General features: G+C 42.3%; 1 protein-coding gene across 1 annotated transcript in view; it reads left to right on the forward strand.

Annotated features, from left to right (window-relative positions):
- CPS1 (carbamoyl-phosphate synthase 1) overlaps positions 1-20769 on the forward strand; it is a 129766-nt gene that overhangs the window by 85303 nt on the left and 23694 nt on the right. The window contains exons 25-29 of the mRNA XM_090041226.1: positions 10265-10459; positions 11855-11922; positions 14330-14405; positions 19612-19689; positions 20657-20764. Coding sequence (XP_089897352.1) covers positions 10265-10459; positions 11855-11922; positions 14330-14405; positions 19612-19689; positions 20657-20764 — 525 coding nt within the window. The remainder of the gene's footprint in view (positions 1-10264; positions 10460-11854; positions 11923-14329; positions 14406-19611; positions 19690-20656; positions 20765-20769) is intronic.

Consider the following 20769-nt stretch of genomic DNA (forward strand, 5'->3'; position numbering starts at 1 on the left):
TGAGCTACTGCGCAGTAGCATTGGCATCAGTTTGCGCCTGCCAATGCTACAGCACTCTAGTGACTCGTGTAGATGTGCCCACTGTAACTGAAAAGCATAGCCCTTGGATAAGCCAACATGATTTGTGCCAGTTTTCATGCAACAGTCAGCCCAATTTTTTTCTCCCTTGAAAAGTTTGCATGAGGTTCATTTAAATAAGCATCTAATTAAGCATCTAAACTCTTGTTTATTTAACCAAAACTGAACTTCTGAACCTGGGGTGGGGAGAAAATTGGTGTGACAGTCTATCAGAGAAATAACGCTGATGAAACACAGTGCCTAATTACCGTAGGATCAAAGAGAAGGCAGAGATGGCTGATGAGGGAGCAAATGCAAATAAGATACAAAACACACACGTGAAAAGAATAATGCATTTACACTGAGGCCTGGTTTATCTGTAAGCTCTACTTCCCATCTCTCCATAATGATAGCTCATCTTTATTTGTCTGAATTTATGTTTTTTGATCTAGATTATGACCTTGGTTATGTTTTTAGGTTTGTTTATTAACCTCCTCAGGCCTGAAACATCCTGAGCACATGCAGTTGAAGCCTGAGTAAGGGCTGAATGCATCTTGAAAAACCAAGATTGTATCATAGTGTTAACTTCCTCAGTTAGTTGGTACCTTATTGTCCTGTCATGCCAAACCTTTTCAAGTCACTTGTCAGTTAATTATGAAAGGAGTAGTGGGTTTTTGCAAAGATAGCAGGTGGTTCGTTTGGTGTAGGAAAACTATAGATGATATGTCTACACTGCCTATGAAACCGTACCTAGGACTGTTGTCAGGAAGCATTTTCCGGTCATTAGCTCCTGCTTTGCTTATAGCAGATCCTGAATTGAGGCATGGTAGCTGGCTTAGAGTAGTGATGAGTCTATGCCAATAAGCACGCAAGACATAGAGCTTAGGAGGGTTTCTGGCTGTGGCTCAGTGCTACTCTAAATCAGTGGTTGACAGTGTTTTCCAGCAGGGCAGAATAATCCAACTTGGGTCTAAGGCAAGTTGTTACAAGGACCTGATCATCTCTGCTGTTTCTCCCTGCCACACAGCTGCAATGTGGTGCCATGCTGGGAGAACTCCCCCTCTATCAAAGCCCCAACACTTAGCTGCAGCACAGCATAGGCAGAGGCCACCCCCCAGCCTCCAAATATCGCCAAAACCACAGCTTTGCAGGCCACATCATGGGCCATAGGTTGGTGACTCCTGCTTGAAGGCATTGCTACGTTGCCGAATTTGGAGTGGGACCAAGTGGACAGAGTATGTTGCAACATGATGATTCTTGGTATGGCACACAGGTGGTATAGACTTGCCATTTGTTACTAGGGTCATTTCTTGCAGACGTTTGTCAGATTTCTGACGGCATCTTTATACTGTGGTATCAGAAGCCCAGCTACATTACTTTCTGGAAGGTAGTGTTAGGATTCAGAGAGACCTAGACAAATTGGAGGATTAGACCAAAAGAAGTTTCATGAGGTTCAATGAGGACAAGTAAAAGTCCTGCACTTAGGACAGAATAACCCCATGCACTGGTACCAGCTGGGGCTTGATTGGCAAGGCAGCAGCTCCGCGGAAAAGGACTTGGGGGTTATAGTGGTCAGCTTATTGAATATAAGACAACCCTTGTTGTCCTTGTTGCCAAGAAGGCTAAGGGCATACTGGGCTGCATTGGTAGATGTGTTGCCAGTAGATCAAGGGAAGTGATTATTCCCCTCTATTTGGTAGGGCTGAGTGAAATTTTGTTGGCTGTTTCATTTTGCCGCTGTTTCAACTCATTTTAAGCTTGAAACAGCACAATTGAAATGAAACAAAGGGTTTTGAAACAGCCTTGAAATGAAATGAGGGCAGTCAAAACACTTCAAAACTTTTGAAATATTTCAAGTTTCAGAGCTGAAGCTGGGCTTGCTTGCAGGGAAACAGAAAGAAAGGTGGGGGGGAAGGAGGGAAGGACTGCTCTCATATTGACTTTGTAGCTGGCCAGTGACTGTGGTCCTTCCCTGAGGTCCCTTGCAATCCCAGTGCTTTGGGGGAGGGATGGAAAAACAGGATAAAAACAGCATTATTTGAACTGAGCTTCTTTCTGCCCTGGGGTTAGTTTCTGAGCTGTGTCTTCCAGCAGCTCAGCATCAGACAGCAAAGGCTATCATTCATTTCCTACTTGCTAGCCTAGCAAGTGGGATTCATCAACCTTATGCTTTCTATACCCTTTTATTTTATTATTATATTCATTGATTCTTTTCAATTTATTCCTCCCCCAAAATCCTCTTTTTATTTTTGTTAGTCTATTTTGACTCTTTTCAAATCTGTGCTTTCTCTCACAATGAGCATTCCATTCACTGTGCAGGGAAGCACAGTATATATTGGATATTATAATATAGAATTTATATAGGAACGCAGCCATTTATATATTTTTGTTTTATTTATTACATAAATACATTACATAAATATAGGTATATATACAATTATATACAATTAAATCTGATAACATTACAGGAGAACACAGATTTTCCAGCACACCAAGGCAAAGACGCTATGAAAAACCATGAAGCGTGCTTGAAAGACAGTTGGCAAACCTTCAGGGATGGGCAGAAGAGGGAGTAGAGGGAAAGAGCTGTAATCCCCCCCCCCCAACTGAGATGCAGCCTCTTTGCTATAACAAGCAGGCATTAGGCTTCCACTAGTTCTGAAGGCAGCAAGGAGATGGGAGCAGTGCCAGTGCCTGTGCCTGAGCCTGCATCCCCTCCAAGAACACCAGCCATAACACCCCCCCCACTACCACCATGACAACAAGCAGCAGCACCAGCATGACAGTCTCTTCCACTCCACTTTCATTTCCCATGCTGAGCCTTCCAGTGCCAGAGGATGAGCTGGAGCTGGTGCTGAGTGCCTTAGCAAGGGAAATTTTGGGGAGAAGGAGGAATCTTCTGAGTTTGTGCTCTACACTCCTCAAGTTTCCCCTAGAACCAGGTTTCCTTCCCCAGAAGGCACTGCGGAGGACGTTGAGGTAGAGATAATGGATGCATGTGGCTCAGCTGAGTTTGTTCCTTCTGTTGCTGTGCCTCTGCCTGTTGAGGAGGGGGAAAGTGCAGCAGCATCCACACATACACCCACATCCCAGAAGCAAGCAGGTAGTAGTATGGTCTGGGATCATTCTGAGCTGGCAGATGGTCCTACATATGCTATCTGCCTGCACTGTTGAGCTAAAATCAGCTGGGGCAAGGGAACAAAACAGATGCACACCATGGGAATGCTGATGCATCTCCGCAGGCACCACCCCCTTACCCTTGCTCCTCCTCAGCCTGGTACCAGTGGGAGCATGCCCAAAGGGAAGTCCCCCTCTTGCTTCAAAGCCCCTATCCCCCCCAAAGCAGAGGCAGGCCACCCTGGAACAGTGGGGGAAAGGTGGACAGAAAGCGGGGCGTGTTGCAAAGGCAGGCGAGATCACCCAGAGCATTGGGGAGATGCTTGCTGTTAATGGCCAGCCCTTCTCCTTAGTTGAGTGGCCAGGGTTCAGGCAGCTCATGGCACTTGTGGCCCCAACATACCAAGTGCCCATATGTACCACCTTCAGCAGGACGGCAGTGCCCTCCCTGTATGAGGCATGCAGGGAGTACTTGAGGGAGGAGCTGTGCAGGGCAGGTCTGCAAGTGGCCTTACACTTTACCTCGGACATCTGGATTAGCTGGGGTGGAGATCATGCATACCTTTCACAGGGCACTGGTGTGGCCAGTCAAGCCATCAGTGGGTTCTCCTTCAAGCCAAGGTACTGGATGGGTCCCACATGGCAACTGAGATCATGGGGGCCATGAGCTGCTTGGTGCAGGGGTGGCTCACTGGACAGGGTGAGCTCACCTGCAGGTTCATGGTTGCTGACAATGGGACCAATATGATGAAGGCAGTCCGTGATGCCAACTTTGTTGGCATCCACCGTGTGGCGTGCAAGTTCCACCTCATTTTCAGGGATGCCTTGGAGGGGGACAGGGCTGTCGATGATGGTGCCAGCACCACTAGCAAGCTTATTTCAAAATGCAGGAAGGTGGCAGGTTACTTTCACCGGAGCATCAAGGCGGGCAAGAAGCTGCAGGACAAACGGGCAGAGCTGAGCATCCCACAGCACAAAATCATGCAGGATGTGGAGACTTGGAGGAACTCCACATACCTGATGCTTGAGAGGCTGATGGAGCAACAAAAGGACATTCATGAGATGGCCTTTTTTGGGGAGGTTGGGATCAGTGGCTCCCTTAACAGAGCTGAGTGGGATACCATCGCCCAGATCTTGGTGGTCCTCAAGCCCTTCCTTGAGGCCACCAAGACCCTCAGCGCTGGTGATGCCCTCCTTAGCTAGGTGATCCCCGTAGTGAGGGAACTTCAGAACCAAATAGAGAAGTTCCAGGGGATCAATGTTCCTGGCTGGGGCAAGCTGCTGTCACCAGATGTGCAGGCACTGGTGAGGCAACTGAAGGAGGGCATCAGGAAATGGCTTGATCCCTTGCAGTCCAGCATGGTCTACATGCTGGCCTCCATGTGTGACCTGAGAGTGAAGGGGAGCTTATGCAGCAGCCAAAGCCTGAATCAGTGAACGGAGGTACTGGTGAAGAGAGTCAGTGAGGCAGAAGAGCCACTGTCCCATGCTAGCATGCCATCCACCAGCCAGTCTCCTCCTCTACCACAGGCATTGCCAATTTGGGCCATCGGCATGGATTCCATGGTAGGGTACAGAGGCACCAGACCCCACCATCAGGCAGGTAGTTCTCAGGCCTTAGTGGTTGCCTATCTCACCGAGGACATGGAGTTGCTGCTGTGCGACACCTTGGCCTACTGGGCAAGCCGCATCCAGATGTGGCTGTATCTGGCCACAGTTGCCCGGGAACACCTGTCCTGCCCACCAGCCAGTGTTCCAAGAGAGAGGGTATTCAGTATTGCTGATGATGTAGTGATATCCCACCATACCTCCTTGGATCCTGGTTTGGTGGAGCAGCTGGTGTTCCTCAAGGTGAACCTCCCACTGCTGGGGTTCCCCAAGCTTCAGGTGCAGATGGAGTGAATGCCACCCTCCTCACTCTGTCCACACCTATTTCCTTTTTTCATTTTTTAAAAACCATTTCATGCCCCACTCTCAGAGCTGGAGGCAGCACTCACTTCACCAGCCAGCAGGGGAAGAACTGTCCCTGCTGAGCTCCCCTGCCAGGACGAACATGGAGGTATGGGCTGGGGCTATCAGGAAGGAGGAGGCTCCAGGGCCTGCGCATGACCATGAAAACTGCACTCTGACCGGGATGGGAGGCCTGGTGGGACTGCCAGTGGCACAGCAGCCCCAGAAAATGCCAGGACTGAGGATCTCCCTGGGGGAAGACGGGTAGGAGGTGCCATAACCTCCAGCCACCACACATACGCACACAGTCCTGGCTGGGGAAAGGCCAGACCCATCACATCTTTGACAGGCCTGAGGCTTGCTGGTTGTAGTGGAGTTGTGAAGCTCCAGGTGAGCTCAACTTAGCTGCCTGGGATGCCAGCTTTCAGGCTGAAAAAACCTTTTTCAGGCTGAGGAAGCACTTGGAGTTGGTCTGTGTGTGTGCTGTTCCTGGATGGAAGGAATAGTTAAGAAGCCAGAGGCTGGCACATAACGTAGGCAAGAAAGCCAATTGGAGGCATCAGGGGGTGAGGGTCAGGCTGGAGTAGTGGGGAAGAGGGATGTAGCAGCACAGGTAAAAGTGGAGAGGTACCTGGAGAGTCAGATGTCTGGCACATACACGTGACATGAGTTTTGCTTGTCAGCGGCTTGAGGTACAGTTCCCCAGAAACCCCTTCACCTATCTCATTGACACTTGACAGGCTTTGTGGCCTCAGCAGGGGCTATCATCCCTGCTGTTTTCATTCAAATCAGGCAAGAAATGACAAAGTTATAGGCAGTTTCATGATTCCCCATTATAGCCTATGGGCAAAACGTCAATATGGTGTTGAAACAGCAAAACAGTTTTGACAAAATGAAATGGAACAATGCTTTGAAGTGAAATAAACTTGAAAAGAAACACTGCCCTGTTGAAATGGTGAAACAGAAGTCAAAGCAAAATGGTGCTGTTTTGCACAGCTCTATTATTTGGCACTGGTGAAGACGTGTCTGGAGTACTGGGTCCAGTTTTGGGCCCCTCACTAAAGAAATGGTGTGGAAAAATTAGACAGTCCAGTGCTGGGTAATGAAAATGGTTTAGACAATGGGGCACACAATTTATAAGAGGAGGCTGAGAGAAATAGGCTTATTTAGTCTAGAAAAGAGAAGACTGAAAGGGGATTTAATAGCAGCTTTCAACTACCTGAAGGGTGGTTCCAAAGAGGATGGAGCTGGACTATTCTGAGTGGTAGGAGATGACAGAACAAGGATTGATGGTCTCAAGTTGGAGCAAGGGAAGTTTAGATTAGATTATTGGGAAAAAAATTCTTACTAGGAGGACAGTAACGCACTAAAAGAGTTTGCTGAGAGAGGTTGTGGAATCTCTGTCCTTGGAGGTTTTTAAGACCTGAGTAGATAAAGCCTTGGCTTGGGATGATCTAGCTGGAGATGGTCCTGCTTTGAGTAGAGGGTTGGACTAGATGTGACCTTCTGAGGTTCCCTCCAACTAGCTTTCTATGTCTTAATCTTTTTTAAAAGCACTTGGTGCTTACTTACTGTTTGGTGGGTGATATATAGAGGTTTGCTAAGGAGCTGTTAAGTCCATTAGGATATAAGAGGGGTAATAGTCAAATGTAGGATTAGGTAAACTTATAAATGCTAACAGTAATGAAAACTGACCTTGCTCTTATTGTGTTGTTTCCACCAGTACTTTACAAAGGAGGTCTATTTTAAAGATGGGGAAAGTGAGCCACAGAGAGGTGAGAGACCTTGCTGAAGGTCACCCAGGAGGCAAGTGGCAGACCTGTGACTAGAACTCAGATCTCTCTTAACATATTGTTTACAATAAAGCAGATAGTGTAATACATCATTTTCGAAAACCAGTAGGCTGAACACAAATTTCTTCCACAAGCAAATGCCCTTTGAAGTTACTGCCTAAGTATAATGAGTGGCTTCAGCCTGACAATTTGTGCCCTTAGTTCAGGAAAACACTTATGCATGTGATTTATTCCCCTGAGAGCCATCCTGAGGAAGGCTGGTTTTGTGAGGTAAGAACGTGCCTAAATGTTTGTTGGATTAGGGTCTTACACTGAGTGCTGTTTTATTTCTGTGAGTAGGCCATTTTCTTTGAGCAGACCTCAAGATTTGGCCCAATATTTTGTTAAAACAAATTAAGGTCATGATTCACAAAAGTGAATATTATAGAACTAAGTCATATGTTGGAGTAAAGTGATTTACAGTGAATGTATGAGTTTCTACTAGAAAGTTGGATGGCAGCCTATGAGGAAAACACTTTAAAAAAAAATCCTGCTCACAGATTTATTCGGTTGTTTCCAGTGAAACTGTTACCTTTTCTTTCACTACCTATCTGCTTAGGGATCTCTTTGTATACTTTTTCCAGTTTTTAGGATCACTTTGAAACAATTAATAAAACTAAAGGAGACTCCTAGGTACAATTGTAATGGTCTACTTTGTTTTCAAACTCAGGAAAAGAGAAAACCCAACTCTCTTACTAATGACATAAAAAGCAAGGTGGTAATAAAAAGAGAAATTTTATAATAAAAGGGATAATAATTCTCTTTTTCTTTTACAAAATCATGCCTCATGTATATCTTTTAAATGTATGCCAGCAAAGTTGTTATTCAGTTTACTTTATAATTAAAATATCACGGTTGCTAAATTGGTATGTAATGGAGTCCATATTCCTCCTCAATTTGTTCAGTAGTATGGCGTTTCTCCTTAGCTGATCAGTGTTGTTCTTTTGATGAGTATCCTTAGTAGCACAACACTAAATGCTGGACGTAGCTCTTTCTGCTTTTGAGGTAGAGTGAATGTTTAGGACCTCTGCTCTCTCTCTGCCTAGTCAACATAGCTTTTTCTAGCTACTCAGGGTTGGAGTCCATGATATCACCTTATCTGACATATTCCAGGGTATTGTAATATTTTGGTTTTATGGATATGAGATTTGTGCTGCTCCACAAGTTCCAAAGGGAGACTTGCCAAGTGAAACTGTCAGAAAGAAAGAAGGAAAAAGAAACTGAAAATAGAACGTTAAGCGGAAGGGTAGATGTTAAAATACATTTTGGATTAGCAAACATTTTGGTTGAGTGCCTTCTCTAAGCATCATTAGACTGGTAGATGAACAGCAAACACCTCTCCATCACAAGAAATGACTTGCTTGTTCATGTGGTGGCACTCTGTCCTCTGGGATGGTATTGATCCAGTGCCATGGCATGTTATTAAGGTGCTATAACTGGACTAGATGTAAAACCTAGGGCATAAGTATTCCTGGCTTCTAGAGAACTTGAAGAGTAGAGAGTGAGCAAATCCAATCTCTTAGCAAATACAAGAGATGAGGTAGTTGCATCCTTCTAATCTAACTACCCTGCCGTTTGCAAGACATGTCTCACTTCTTGTCCTAAGTTCTCACTTATTAGTTTGTTGTACGGCTTCTCCATTTCCTCCCAGATATAGCTACAGATCCAAAGGAAATAAAGTGATCTCAGTATTGTATGCATTAGTTTGTTCACTTTATGAACTGCTGTTTTAGCTTTTGGGATAAAAAGCACTATATAAAGATGAATTTACATTACAATAGAAAATTAAGTATGTTATTATGGAGCAGGATTTATAATATTTAAATTGTGCTAACATTTATTATTAGTTGGTTCCCATAGTCCCTTACGTCTTCAGCATACATGATTGGAACCTACTGGTCTTTTAAATCACTCATTAAAATTGAATTCTTCCACCAGCGCAGTCAATGGCAAACCTTTTCAGTAAAACTGCACTTGTCAGTTAACCTAAGTTGATGCACTTGCACTCTAAGACAGCACCAAGGGCTAGATTATCCCATGCTTTTGTATTTGATTTTGTCTTTTTATTTGTTAGAGATGGTTAAATAATTGCAAAATGGTGTTTGCAAATGCTCACTTGATTCTAAACAGCTGTTGCATTCACTCATGGTTTTGGCCTGACTTGCCTTGTATGCTCAGCTTCTTTACTGAACAGTAGCTGTTTGAATGGCATGAAACTGGGCCAAATGGATTTATTTAATTATTCTAAATTATTGCATTATTTAAATGCAATGTACACCCACATTCATTTTACATATGCTTTGAGGTGGCTTATTTTTACTATTGTGAATATTCACACCAAATTTTTTTGTTCCCATAAGCTTTAATGTCTGTTTCCGCATTCATATGTGAAAAAGGATATTCATATGCAAACAAGCCTGTTCATTATTTGTGATTCATTATTCTTTTGTTTAAAATGGTAAGGTCATCCAAGCAGGAAACAACAAAAAAAGACCCATGTACTTAGGTTAGCAATACCCCCTGACTTTTCTCATACAATGAAAAGAGGTAGAGAATTTGAGAGCCCTGTAGTCTGAAATTCGCTTGCATAAGCTGTGAGTTGAATATGTATGAATGCATTAGCAGAAATCTGGATCCTAAATAAATAAAAAAAAAAGACTAAATGTATTGAAAACAAAAAACCCAAACCCAATAAGCCCCTTATCTGTTGAGGTTTATGTAGTCCAATGGGCTGTCTATTCTGCAGTCTGTACGTTTGTTTGCATTGCAAAGCATTGGACAGGCTGTTAGCCTTACTTAAAGACAGGTTCTTATTACTTATGGTAAATGTAGCTTCATAAAGGAGAAAGGGATTTAAGACATCCCTTTCCCAACTGAAGCCTGTCCTTCCCAGGGAATGCAGCATAAGAGGGGGAGCTGGCTTGCAAGGCAACTGCTTTACATGCTTCCCATCCCTAAGGATTACAGGAGTGACTGGAATACGGTGGGGGTGGGTTGGAGTCTTTGATCTGACCCAGATAGTCTGGGTATTAAAGCTCCATGTTTGGATGAACTAAGATTTAATCTTATGTTGTCAACATATTGGGTAACACAAAGGAGGAATGCACTTTTTCCCTAGGAAAGATGTAGTCTCTGATTTGCAGTCTGCTTCTTGAGATGCTCCTGGATCAATACAACTCTGTTCTGGCACTGTTTGGATAGGTTGCAAAACAGTGCATTGGATAATAAATAATAGTCATTGCTAACAAAGGGAGATGTCATTTTGCATGACCATGGACCCCTCTCTCTTGCTCTCTTCTTGTCTGCAGGGATGCAGTGATTGCATTATTTCTGTAGGTGGGCAGATTCCAAATAACCTGGCAATACCACTGTACAAGAATGGGGTGAAGATCCTGGGCACCAACCCTTTGCAGATTGACCGGGCAGAAGACCGATCTGTATTCTCAGCTGTTTTGGATGACCTCAATGTAGCTCAGGCACCCTGGAAGGCTGTTAGCACTTTGGTATGTCTTATGTGAGAGGTGACAGGGATTTGGATATTTTATTTGCTCTTCAAGTGGCATACTTTACAAGTTAATTCCAAGCTGTAAAACAGTGGTTTTCAACCTGTGGTCCATGGACCCCTGGGTCCACAGGGTCCTGGGTGTTCAAAGACTGTCTAAGGGCTCCATGAAAGATGACTATGATCAATCAAAATATGTGAGTACTCACACTTACAATTCAGTGGGGTCTTGACCTCCATTCAAAATTTCCAAAGGAGTATGCATCTTCATTTGAAAATCTTTACAGGTGCACAAATGAAAAAAAAAATTGAAAACCTCTGCTCTAGAACAGTGATTCTCAACCTTTTTTATACCAGGACCCACTTGTAAACATTAATAGCCAGTCCTGACCCAGTGCCCCAACCCCCCCAGCATGTGGGGCAGGGGGCAGGTGTGTGCGGGGTAGGCAGGGGGAGGTCAAAAAGCCCCTTGCAGGCTGGAACTCTGCTAGCCTGCAAAGGAAAAGCCACGGTTTTCCAAATTTGTCTTCTTTAAAGAAGAATCCATTTGTTTGCAACCCTTTCATATATTTTTGCAGCCCACTTTTGGGTTGCGGCCCGGAAGTTGAGAAACTCTGCTCTAGAACATGCATTATACCTCACTTAGGAAACAGTTTACTATCAACATTCATGAACTTCTTAATCACAGTAAGCATCAGTGACAACATTTACAAGGTCTGAACTTTCTCTTTGGTTAAGGTGTATTCCAGAGAAAATGGTAAAAGTGTTGGAGTTGGGAGGGGAAGATTACTTTTGTGCTACCCTGATCCTGGGACCAGTCTATAACATAAATTAGAACAAGCTCAAGGTGGTTCTTATTTACTCCCTGGCCTCAAAAACCAAACCAAACCAAAACACAATAAAACAGGGAGATTGTCCCCTTGCTCCTCATAATGCTCTTTTGATTGAGGGGCTGAAAGGAATTGACATACCAAATGTTGACAGCTCTTATAACTTTTGAGTATATTATACTACTCGGGCACCACAAAACATGTAAAAAGGCCCAGAGAATCCAGCCCAGTAGTTTTATGCATTTTGCTTTTCACTGGCTGTTGTGAGCTCTAATCAGACTTTCTCACTATTATGCTATGTGGACAAGCCTATGTGTGAGGGTTTGTACCCTATGTGTGAGGGTTTGTGAGGGTTTGTACCCTATGTGTGAGGGTTTGTGAGGCAAACTAAGAGCTGAAGAAATTCAAAGGTTCAGTATTGTCTGTACACGCTTGTCTGATGATGAAAACATCCTATTTTTCATTATCTCTATTGGGGATAAGGGTAAATGTAGCTTGTTTTACCATTACAAGTATAATTTAAAACTTTCCTAAATTCATAATCTATTTCCCTCCTTACTCTTTAGAAAGAAGCTGTTGATTTTGCAGACTCTGTGGGCTACCCGTGCTTGCTGAGGCCTTCCTATGTGTTGAGGTAAAGCTTGTCTATCAGTGCATATCAGGCTGCATGCAGTATGTACAAAAGTAATGTGTATGTGGGGGGGGGGAAGCTCTTTGAAGGGGGAGGAGAAGAGCTGGTTCTCTAGAAGATGGACAGAAACACTGTGCTGGGTGAAGACAGGATACAGCTTTCATTAAAAGAAGCCAAGAAATCCACCAAGTCTCTTGGGTACTGATCAAAGGCAGGACAAGGTCCTAATAATATCTGTTCGCTTTTGTACTTTTCTTCATGCCCCAAGGCCCAGAGCATGAGCAGTCTATGATACCCCTTGGGGTTCTTGGAAATGTTTCGTGATGTCTGTCCATCGTTGGAAAGGAGAAATAGTTTTCCCTGCAGAAAAAGAGACAGAAACATACTAGGAACATGTATCCTGCCTGGAGCTGTTGTCAGTCAGAAATGATAGCACATCCCTATATGTTATCAGCTCCTCTGGATGCAGTTTCCTGTTTACAAATGCTCTTTTGTGCCTGGTTTTTGTCTCTCTATTTTGGCAGCTACTTTTTTTCAAATAGTTCCTTTACAAAGCCAAGCATTTCTAACAGCTAAACTTTGCAAGAAGTTGCATCAGCACACACCAGGGTTCTGAACAATCACTCTTCAGAGGTGAATGTAGCGCGGAGCTTCATAGCTGAGCAGATAGGAAAAGAGATGCAATTTGCTGGGTGCAATTTGCAAGTGCAAATAGAATCAGAGATGGGGTCCTTTTAATAAGAAGGAGAGACAAATATCAAAATGAGTAGCATCATGTTCATTTTAAATGGAGTAGAAACAATCTTTTTATTTAAAAAAAAAAGATTTAATGTGTGCTGTACCCTTATCAAAAAATCCCAGAGAACTGAATACAGAATGATATAGAACTGCTGAACCATTGTATGAAGCCCTGTAGCAGGAACAGAACTCCCTATAGCTTGGGGGAGGATTATAAAATGCTATAGATGTGTGTCCCTAGGCTTTTAGAAAAAAAAAATCTATAGATCCTATCGATTTTATCCCATTCAGAAAGACTTTTTGCATTAGAGATGTTTCTAATGCAGTACTTCAGAGATGTTTTAAGTCCAGGGACAAGAAGAGTATATGGGGTGGAGGGTGGGGAGTGAGGGGGACAGTAGTAGAGTAGACATGCATCAAAATTTCAAAGCAAAAAAATGAATCTTGCAGTATTCTGGCTATCTTCCCTCACCTTCCAAAGCAGAGTAATTTTTGTGGTTATAATCCTGACTAATTTCATGCAGGACCCTTGTGACCCTTAAACAGTGCATGAAATAGAGTGGACCAGATCCTTAGTTGATGTAAATTGGCATAGTTGTTTTGAAGCCCATGGCTTTATACTGATTTATATAAGCCCACTAAGAAAAGGAGAGTATAGGGAAATACTGTGAGCATTCAGGCAATCTCATCTACTTCTCTTAGGTAAAATTGACAGCTTTTAAAACATTCCATAAGGGAATACTTTTAAATCCCATCAGGGAATACTTTTAAATCCCCTTTCCTCCAAATTTCCATGAGAATTTAACACTAAAATAGAAGGGCCAGTGAGTCTTACTGAGTGTAAGTAGACGTATAGTAGGAAAAAAACAGGTGTAACAGTTTCTTCTTCTTTTTTTTTTTAAGGAAGGTTTGTATATGCAGTTGGTTATAAAAGGGGAGCAAACAGCTATCCTCTTTCTCCCAGCCCCCTTTTCTTGAAATTTTGGATGATGAGATTTCAGAGCAAATTTTTTTCACATATGCTCCTCAGGCACTGGAAAGCATTCAGTGGCAGGGCCCAGCCACACAATTCCTAGTAAAACACTGCACATTTTCCTCACATTCAGGCTGTCACAGATATTGCCAAGCCTATGCATTTCTGTTTCCACCTGGCATTGTGACAAGCAGGCACTCCAAAGACTGGATAAAGTGTCCCTTTTGATAGTGAACTCCTAGCTAACATGCACACATACAGAAAGATGAAAAACTGGTGGTGAACTGAGGCGAGAGGCTTGATTCTGAGTGGGAAGAAGTCACTGAGTAAATCTCTTGTGGAAGATGAGACAAAGGGTTTGTAGCTTTAGATCAGAAAGGGGAGCTTGGGGAAGGGTTATGCTACACTTCAGCTTCTTTTTTTGATTCTTCACTCAAGCCCTGCTTTTCCTCCCAAGTTTTCTTGAGGTCATTCATCTTGTTGGGTAAGTACAATGGAGTCTGGCTTTACAGACCAGCTTCTCCTTTCTTCCAGTCAAGGAGGGGACAGGTGGTTGGAATCAGGGAGATGGCATTAATAGTCAGTAACAGTACAGTAGTTTGAGAACAAGTGCTGTGATGTATAGCATGCTTTGCTTTTTTAAAACACAGAGGAAGGTAGCCTGCTTTATATTATATTATATTATTTCCTTTCTCACAGTGGGTCTGCAATGAATGTGGTATTCACAGAAGGAGAGATGAAGAAGTTCTTAGCAGAAGCTACCAGAGTCTCCCAGGTATTGGCCTTTTCTTTGCCTGTGTCTTTACTGCTCTTTACATTCACTGTACTCATTTATCCCCTCCTCTCTTCCCATGCAGTTTCTTCTCAGTTGTTCGTTTTCTCCTTTTGGAATAAGGCCTTTTAAGCACAGCTGACAGCACTTACCCCTTGTTCTTTTGGGCAGATTGTGGTCACCCTTGCACTGAATATGGTGTGCTTACTGTGCTAGAAGCCTTGCTCATGTCAGTGGGACCTCTCTTGGAGTATCATGATACTGCCTATAGGTAGGGATTTGGCTTTTTGCCTTTGAGGGAGATTGTACACTGATGTTAATTGCTGCAAACTGTCCCCTGTGATTGATGCCTAAGTAGCCATTACATAGGGACTGCTATTTCTGGTCAATATGTTTGCTGTAAGTTAATGTATTAAGGTTAGTACCTCTCAGGTTATCCTATATAAGCTAATTGCTAGCAAGTTAAGCTCCCTTGCTTTTTTTCAGTTGAAATGGTGACAAAAAAGGCTAATGAAATGTTGGGCATAATTAAGAAGGAAATTGAAAACAAAATCGAAATCATCATCATGCCATTATACAAATCCACGGTGGGACCACATTTTGAATTCTGTGTGCAGTTCTGGTCATCTCATCTGAATAAGGATGTAGTAGAGTTAGAAAAAGTACAGAGAAGGGCACCCAAAATGATCAGGGGTACGGAGCAGTTGAATTACTAGGAGAGATTAAAAATGCTAGGATTCATTGGTTTGGAAGGAGAAGGCTGATGAGGGGATATGATAGAGGTCTATAAAATCATGAAGGGTGTAGACAAAGTGAATACGGAACTGTTATTTACCAAGTCTCGCAACCAGGGGCACTCACTGAAATTAGTAGGAAACAGGTTTAAAACTAACAAGAAAAGGTACTTTTTAAGCATTGTGTAATTAATTTGTGGAACCCATTACCACAGGAGGTTGTAGAAGCAGATTGTATATCCAGAACTCAACAAATTCATGAGCAATGGATCTATGAATAGCTATTAACCATAATATCTGACATCTCTCCTTCTTTCTTATGTTTCCTTTTTTCATTGGCAATGAAAAAAGCAATGTTGTTGTCTACTTCATATTTATGCATTTGGCTAATTGACCAGCAGAGTTTGTAATACAGAAGATAAAGGTATTTTTAACTTCTTAAGTGCTTTCAAAAGCTAGTTTGGGGTACTTTTTTTAGGTGGGCCAGAGTTTGAAATTTAGCGAATGAAACTTTGAGGGAACAAAAAAGAAGGATCAGCATAATTTCCAAAAAGAGTGGGTAGAGCAGAGGCCAGTAAACAAACTCCATTCATTCATTATGAGCAGTGTCGAACAATTATTTGTTCTGCTGAGTTACTTCTGTACTTTCCATCACTATTAAGGCACAATAGATATTGGGAAAGCTGAAAAAGGGGAAGACTAAACAAATGGACTTGAATGAAGAATGTCAAAGTTTCAAAGAAAGCTCTTTACTAGCTGGGAGTCTTCTGTATCAGCATTCTCTGAGATTGGTCTTATTTCTTTGTCTGGCTTGCTGAGCTGTTTCTTTTTCCATGTATAACTTCCATTCAGAATAGACACCTGCAATACAATAAACACATCAGAACTAACTCCACTTAAAAAAAGGGCAGTCATTTTTTGTTAACGCAACTAAACTTTAAAGCTAATTGTGTTATTATTTAGCAAAGGAATTCTGGCATACACCAAGGTCATTTAAGGTTTCAATGGTAAGAAAAGCTGGATATTTTAAAAGTGCACAGTATAATGATGGTGGTTAAGCCTTTGGCAAGGTGAGAGGACTCAATGATAAGATATTGCAGATAATAGTACCCTTAATGAGTAAGTCAATACAATAATAAGAATAGTTAGTACATTTTCATCTGTCAACTTCAAAGTGATTTACAAAGAAGAGCAAGGATCATTATTATCTGCATTTTGAAAAATGATATACTAGATTCACATAAGAGGTCAGGGCCACCATCTGCATTTGGAGCCGTATTTTCAAAAGAACTCAATTTCCAATATAGTAGAAAATGTTACCTTTGCATATTTGGTCTGAAGCAACTTGCTGAGTATTCCTCAACAAGGGAGTCAATCTTGGATCTGGAAATATAATCCAGTTATCTGGAGTTCTTGCCCTTAGCCCTATTCTCTGAACCATGCTCCTCCTTCAGACTGCTGTGAGTATGCCTGATACACTACTGGTAGCAAACAACTGAGGGGAAGGTCCTCAGCTGGTGTGAATAGTCATAGTTCCATTGATATCAGGAGAGTTAGGATGCTGACACCAGCAGATTTCTGGGGACAGCACAGTTGCTGGCCCCAGCCTCCCCTATCCCACCTGGGGTAACCTGGGTGTTCCCCAGGGGTGCAGAGTAGCAGCACAAGGTATGCTGCTGCTTTTTGTACCTGGGGAAACAAACATCCACGCTTGTGTGGATGCAGCCATGTATATGTCTTTGTGGGATATGGTTATGGAACGTTTTCCCCCTCTGGTCTTTCCAACAAAGCATTTCCAGAAGTAAGTGACTGCCCAGCATCATGACTTGTTCTGAGGATTTAGTTACACAAGAGGTGCATTTTTATTGTGGAAAGGCATTATATGGTACTAAGTATATCAATAACATTCTGTGGATGAATTTCCATCCTCCTTAGAAGAATGAGAGAAATAAGAATAATCAAAGACCTGTTCACTCGTAAAAGCTCCAATGAAAAATTGTATCAAGACCGAAATTTATGAAGCGCTCTAGATGGTAGCATTGTCTTCTCTTGTGAATTCACTCTTCCTCTAATAAATGTAAGGGAATGTGTTTTGTAACTGTTGGACTCACTATAGCTATATTATCTACGTAAGTTAATACAGCTATAGTGAGTCCAATGGTTACAAGACACATTTCCTTACATTTATTATATATTTCCAAAGGGAGCCTCTTGAGCATGGAGAGGATCTCATTTATTTCATTTTATTGTCTAATAAATAATTGGCAGTTAATAGTGGGTGAGACAGGTAAGATGTTGAGATGTAGTGATGGCTCAAAACAAAGCGATGGATTAGATTTAAACTATCTGCTATAACTGGAGCTAGACAGAGGAATGGTCCAGGAGTGTTAGAGAGAAGAATTTAAACATAAAATCCAATACCATAGTTTATTCCCATGAACAAATTGGAAGTCATTCTGTGTAGCAGAAATGCAGTGAGCTCCTTGCACAGAGTAAATTCCTCATCCAATTTGAGATCTCTCTTGGGCTGGGTTCTGCAGATATCTCTTCTGTTCTGTTACTGCGCCTGCCCTAAGTATATGAAAATCTATGTAGGGAAAATCTGCTTAGTTTGTACTGTCACCTTTGTGCGATTTATTGTTTATCTGCAGTTCACATTAGGATAACACAAGTGATCTTCTGCAGCATTGGGCTCCATTGTGGTAGGGGCTGCTCAGGCACCAAGAATTGAATCTGTGGTTGATTTGTCCTAGGTGTATATCTAAGCCTATCAGTCTTTACTGTATTTATCAGCAGACAAAAAGGGGGAGTGGAGAAAAGGAGAAATAGGGCACAGTGAGAATAATATAAAGTTAAAGTTAATACATAGATCTGCTGTGTGTATACTTTCAGTCATAAGATAGATGTACTAGGACCTGTCTACCAAGCGATTATTAGTAGTCATTTTTCCCCATAGACATTATGATAAAATTCAGCAGGGCATAAAAGAGGACCTAGGTGCCTAATGGACTTAAGAGCACCATTTGTGTAACAGGTAGCAAGGGCAAAAGGGTGGAGATGCTTATGGAAGATGTGGTACACTCAGTCTAGCATTGGCTGAATAGAGCTGGGGAGCCAACTCTGCAAGGCATAAGCATCATAAAGTACCTTTTGAAAATTCTTCAGTGTCAGGACCAGAAGTTTGGATTTAACTGCAGAAGGGCAGGTGACAATGGAATGGCATGGTAAAAACATTAAGTCAGGAAAACAGACATAGGAGGTTTCTTTTGAATGGCCTTGAGAGAGTAAGCTGTGCATATTGAGGAGGCTTGAGATGAGGTTTCCCAGTAGTGAAGTCAAGGTAATGTTGTCCAGATGATAATTTTAGCTGTGCAGATGGGGAAAAAAGCTGCATCTTGCCAATGTTATGAAGAATGAAGTGGTATGGATGTATAAACCAGCGAAAAGTTAGACTCAAGGATGATAGTCATGTTACTGGGCTAGAACTGTGGTGGAATTGGTGGTGTTAGCTCAGAGGTCCAGGGTCCCAGACTGAGGAGATGCAGGGAGGCAGAGGCATAGGGGTCATAATGGGATGAGTTTGTCCCAGAGGAGGCAGGTGAAGGCTAGGAAAAAGAAAAAAAAAAACAACGAGGAAGAGGCAATATGGTGACAGTCACCATTGCATAATGACTGGCTACAATTAGGAGTTAAGCAGATTCCACTATGAGAGAGGAGCAGATTCATTGACTGAAGTATGTAACTAATTGAGTGAGCAAACAATCATTGGTGCAAAGTAATGAGCAATTAATTATTCTATAAATCAGTAATCAGGAATAGGAGAAGGTCTTTGAGGAACAGGAGCCTTGCAGGCACAAGAAGAATTTAGTCAAGCTCCTACTAGTGAAATGCTAGTCCCATTGGATCAATGGGAGCGCTGACATTAACTACCCTGAGCCAAGATTTCATTTCAGGGATTTTTTTCTGTTTCTGCCACAATTTTTTTCCCTGTGACTGTGATAGGGCTATGACAAGCCAAATCCTGCTAAGTGCTGTGCACCTTTTATGTAGCAATTTTCATACAATAATGCAAGGTTAGTTCCTTCATCTCTTTGGGCAATAGTTTGTTCATATGTAAAATGAAGTATACATTTTGACTTACAGTTTTTTTGCACCCAAAGATGGTTCTAATGATTAAAGATGGATTGGTCCTACGGTACCTCCCATCAGGAGGCATTGCTTTATGTTTAGGGCAGCTAGGACTCGGAACCAACTTGCAAGGGAAGCGGTGCTTGCTTCTACCTTGGGGGTCTTCAAGAGGAGGTTGGATAGACACCTGACTGGGGTCATATGACCCCAAAATACATTCCTGACTAAGGCATGGGGTCAGACTTGATGATCTGTTTAGGTCCCTTCCAACCCTAGCTACTATGATACTATAATACCAAAAACGCTTTTTCATAAATGCTCTCCTTTATGTTTTATTTGAATGATAGAAATACCCAGTTGTACTGACAAAATTCATTGAGGGGGCCCGAGAGGTGGAAATGGATGCAGTTGCCAATGCTGGAAGAGTAAGAACCTTTTTTTATTCCTTCTGTGCAGTTTCTTTATTTTTTCCCTGAAGTCCCTGCAAAATATGAGTCACGGTGACTTGATTAATGTGTTGCTCTAAGCCATGGTTTTTATGGTGGTTAGATATGGTTCTTAGTTGTATTAAGCAGAGATAAACTAAAAACAAATCTAATTTTTCATGGATATCAATTCTCCAGAAATTTTCCCACTGATCTGCCCCTCAAAGATTGCACCAGTTGGTAGTCCATTTTAAGGTTTGCCTTTCATCATTTCTTTTTGCCATTAGTTCCTGAGATGGCGAAAGAATGAGTCTAGATAAGCCCAGCATTAGTTGGCCCATATTTTTCAATCTGAAACCTTTGCTTTTCTCTGAGTTATCCTCTAGCATTTCCATCAATATTTTACTCTAAATATTCAAAGTGATGAGGCTTTCACAAGGCCTGGTACAATGTCCCCTGAATCAGTGAGAGATCTCCTCTTGGACTTTGAATTGGGACCTGAAACAGGAACATGGGATTAATTACAATAGACCAGACCAGAGAGTCTAGCAATAGTCCATACAGCATGATACTCCAGAGGGAAGTGAAATATCCACAACATCTGTCTGTTTGTATAAATGGTGAAAAAGAAATGGGAACTGCTTGCTGACTACACAGCCAATTAGCTCATATCCAGAAGCATGATAGCTGTTTTTTTAAACTGTAAAGGCATTTTGCAGAGATAGATGGAATTTAACTGGGGTGACTACTATAGTTGGACATAAAAAAGGCCAGCGAATGATGCTGTGGGCACTAATAACTACTACGTCTGAAGTTCCTAGGGAATTCTATTTTTATTGTATTTCTCCATCCCTTTTATCATTTCTTGTGGTCTCATGCAGGGAGTCTTCACAGTGTACATGGAAGAGAAGTTACAGCTAGCCATATTGATGGAATGACTAATATATGTCTTTCTCTTTTTATGCAGGTCATCTCACATGCCATCTCTGAGCATGTGGAAGATGCAGGAGTTCACTCTGGAGATGCTACTCTGATCTTACCCACACAAACTATCAGTCAAGGAGCATTGGAAAAGGTCAG

This window comes from Crocodylus siamensis, chromosome 4, assembly GCF_052110815.1.
Source record: "Crocodylus siamensis isolate JL-2025a chromosome 4, ASM5211081v1, whole genome shotgun sequence".
Taxonomy (NCBI): domain Eukaryota; kingdom Metazoa; phylum Chordata; order Crocodylia; family Crocodylidae; genus Crocodylus; species Crocodylus siamensis.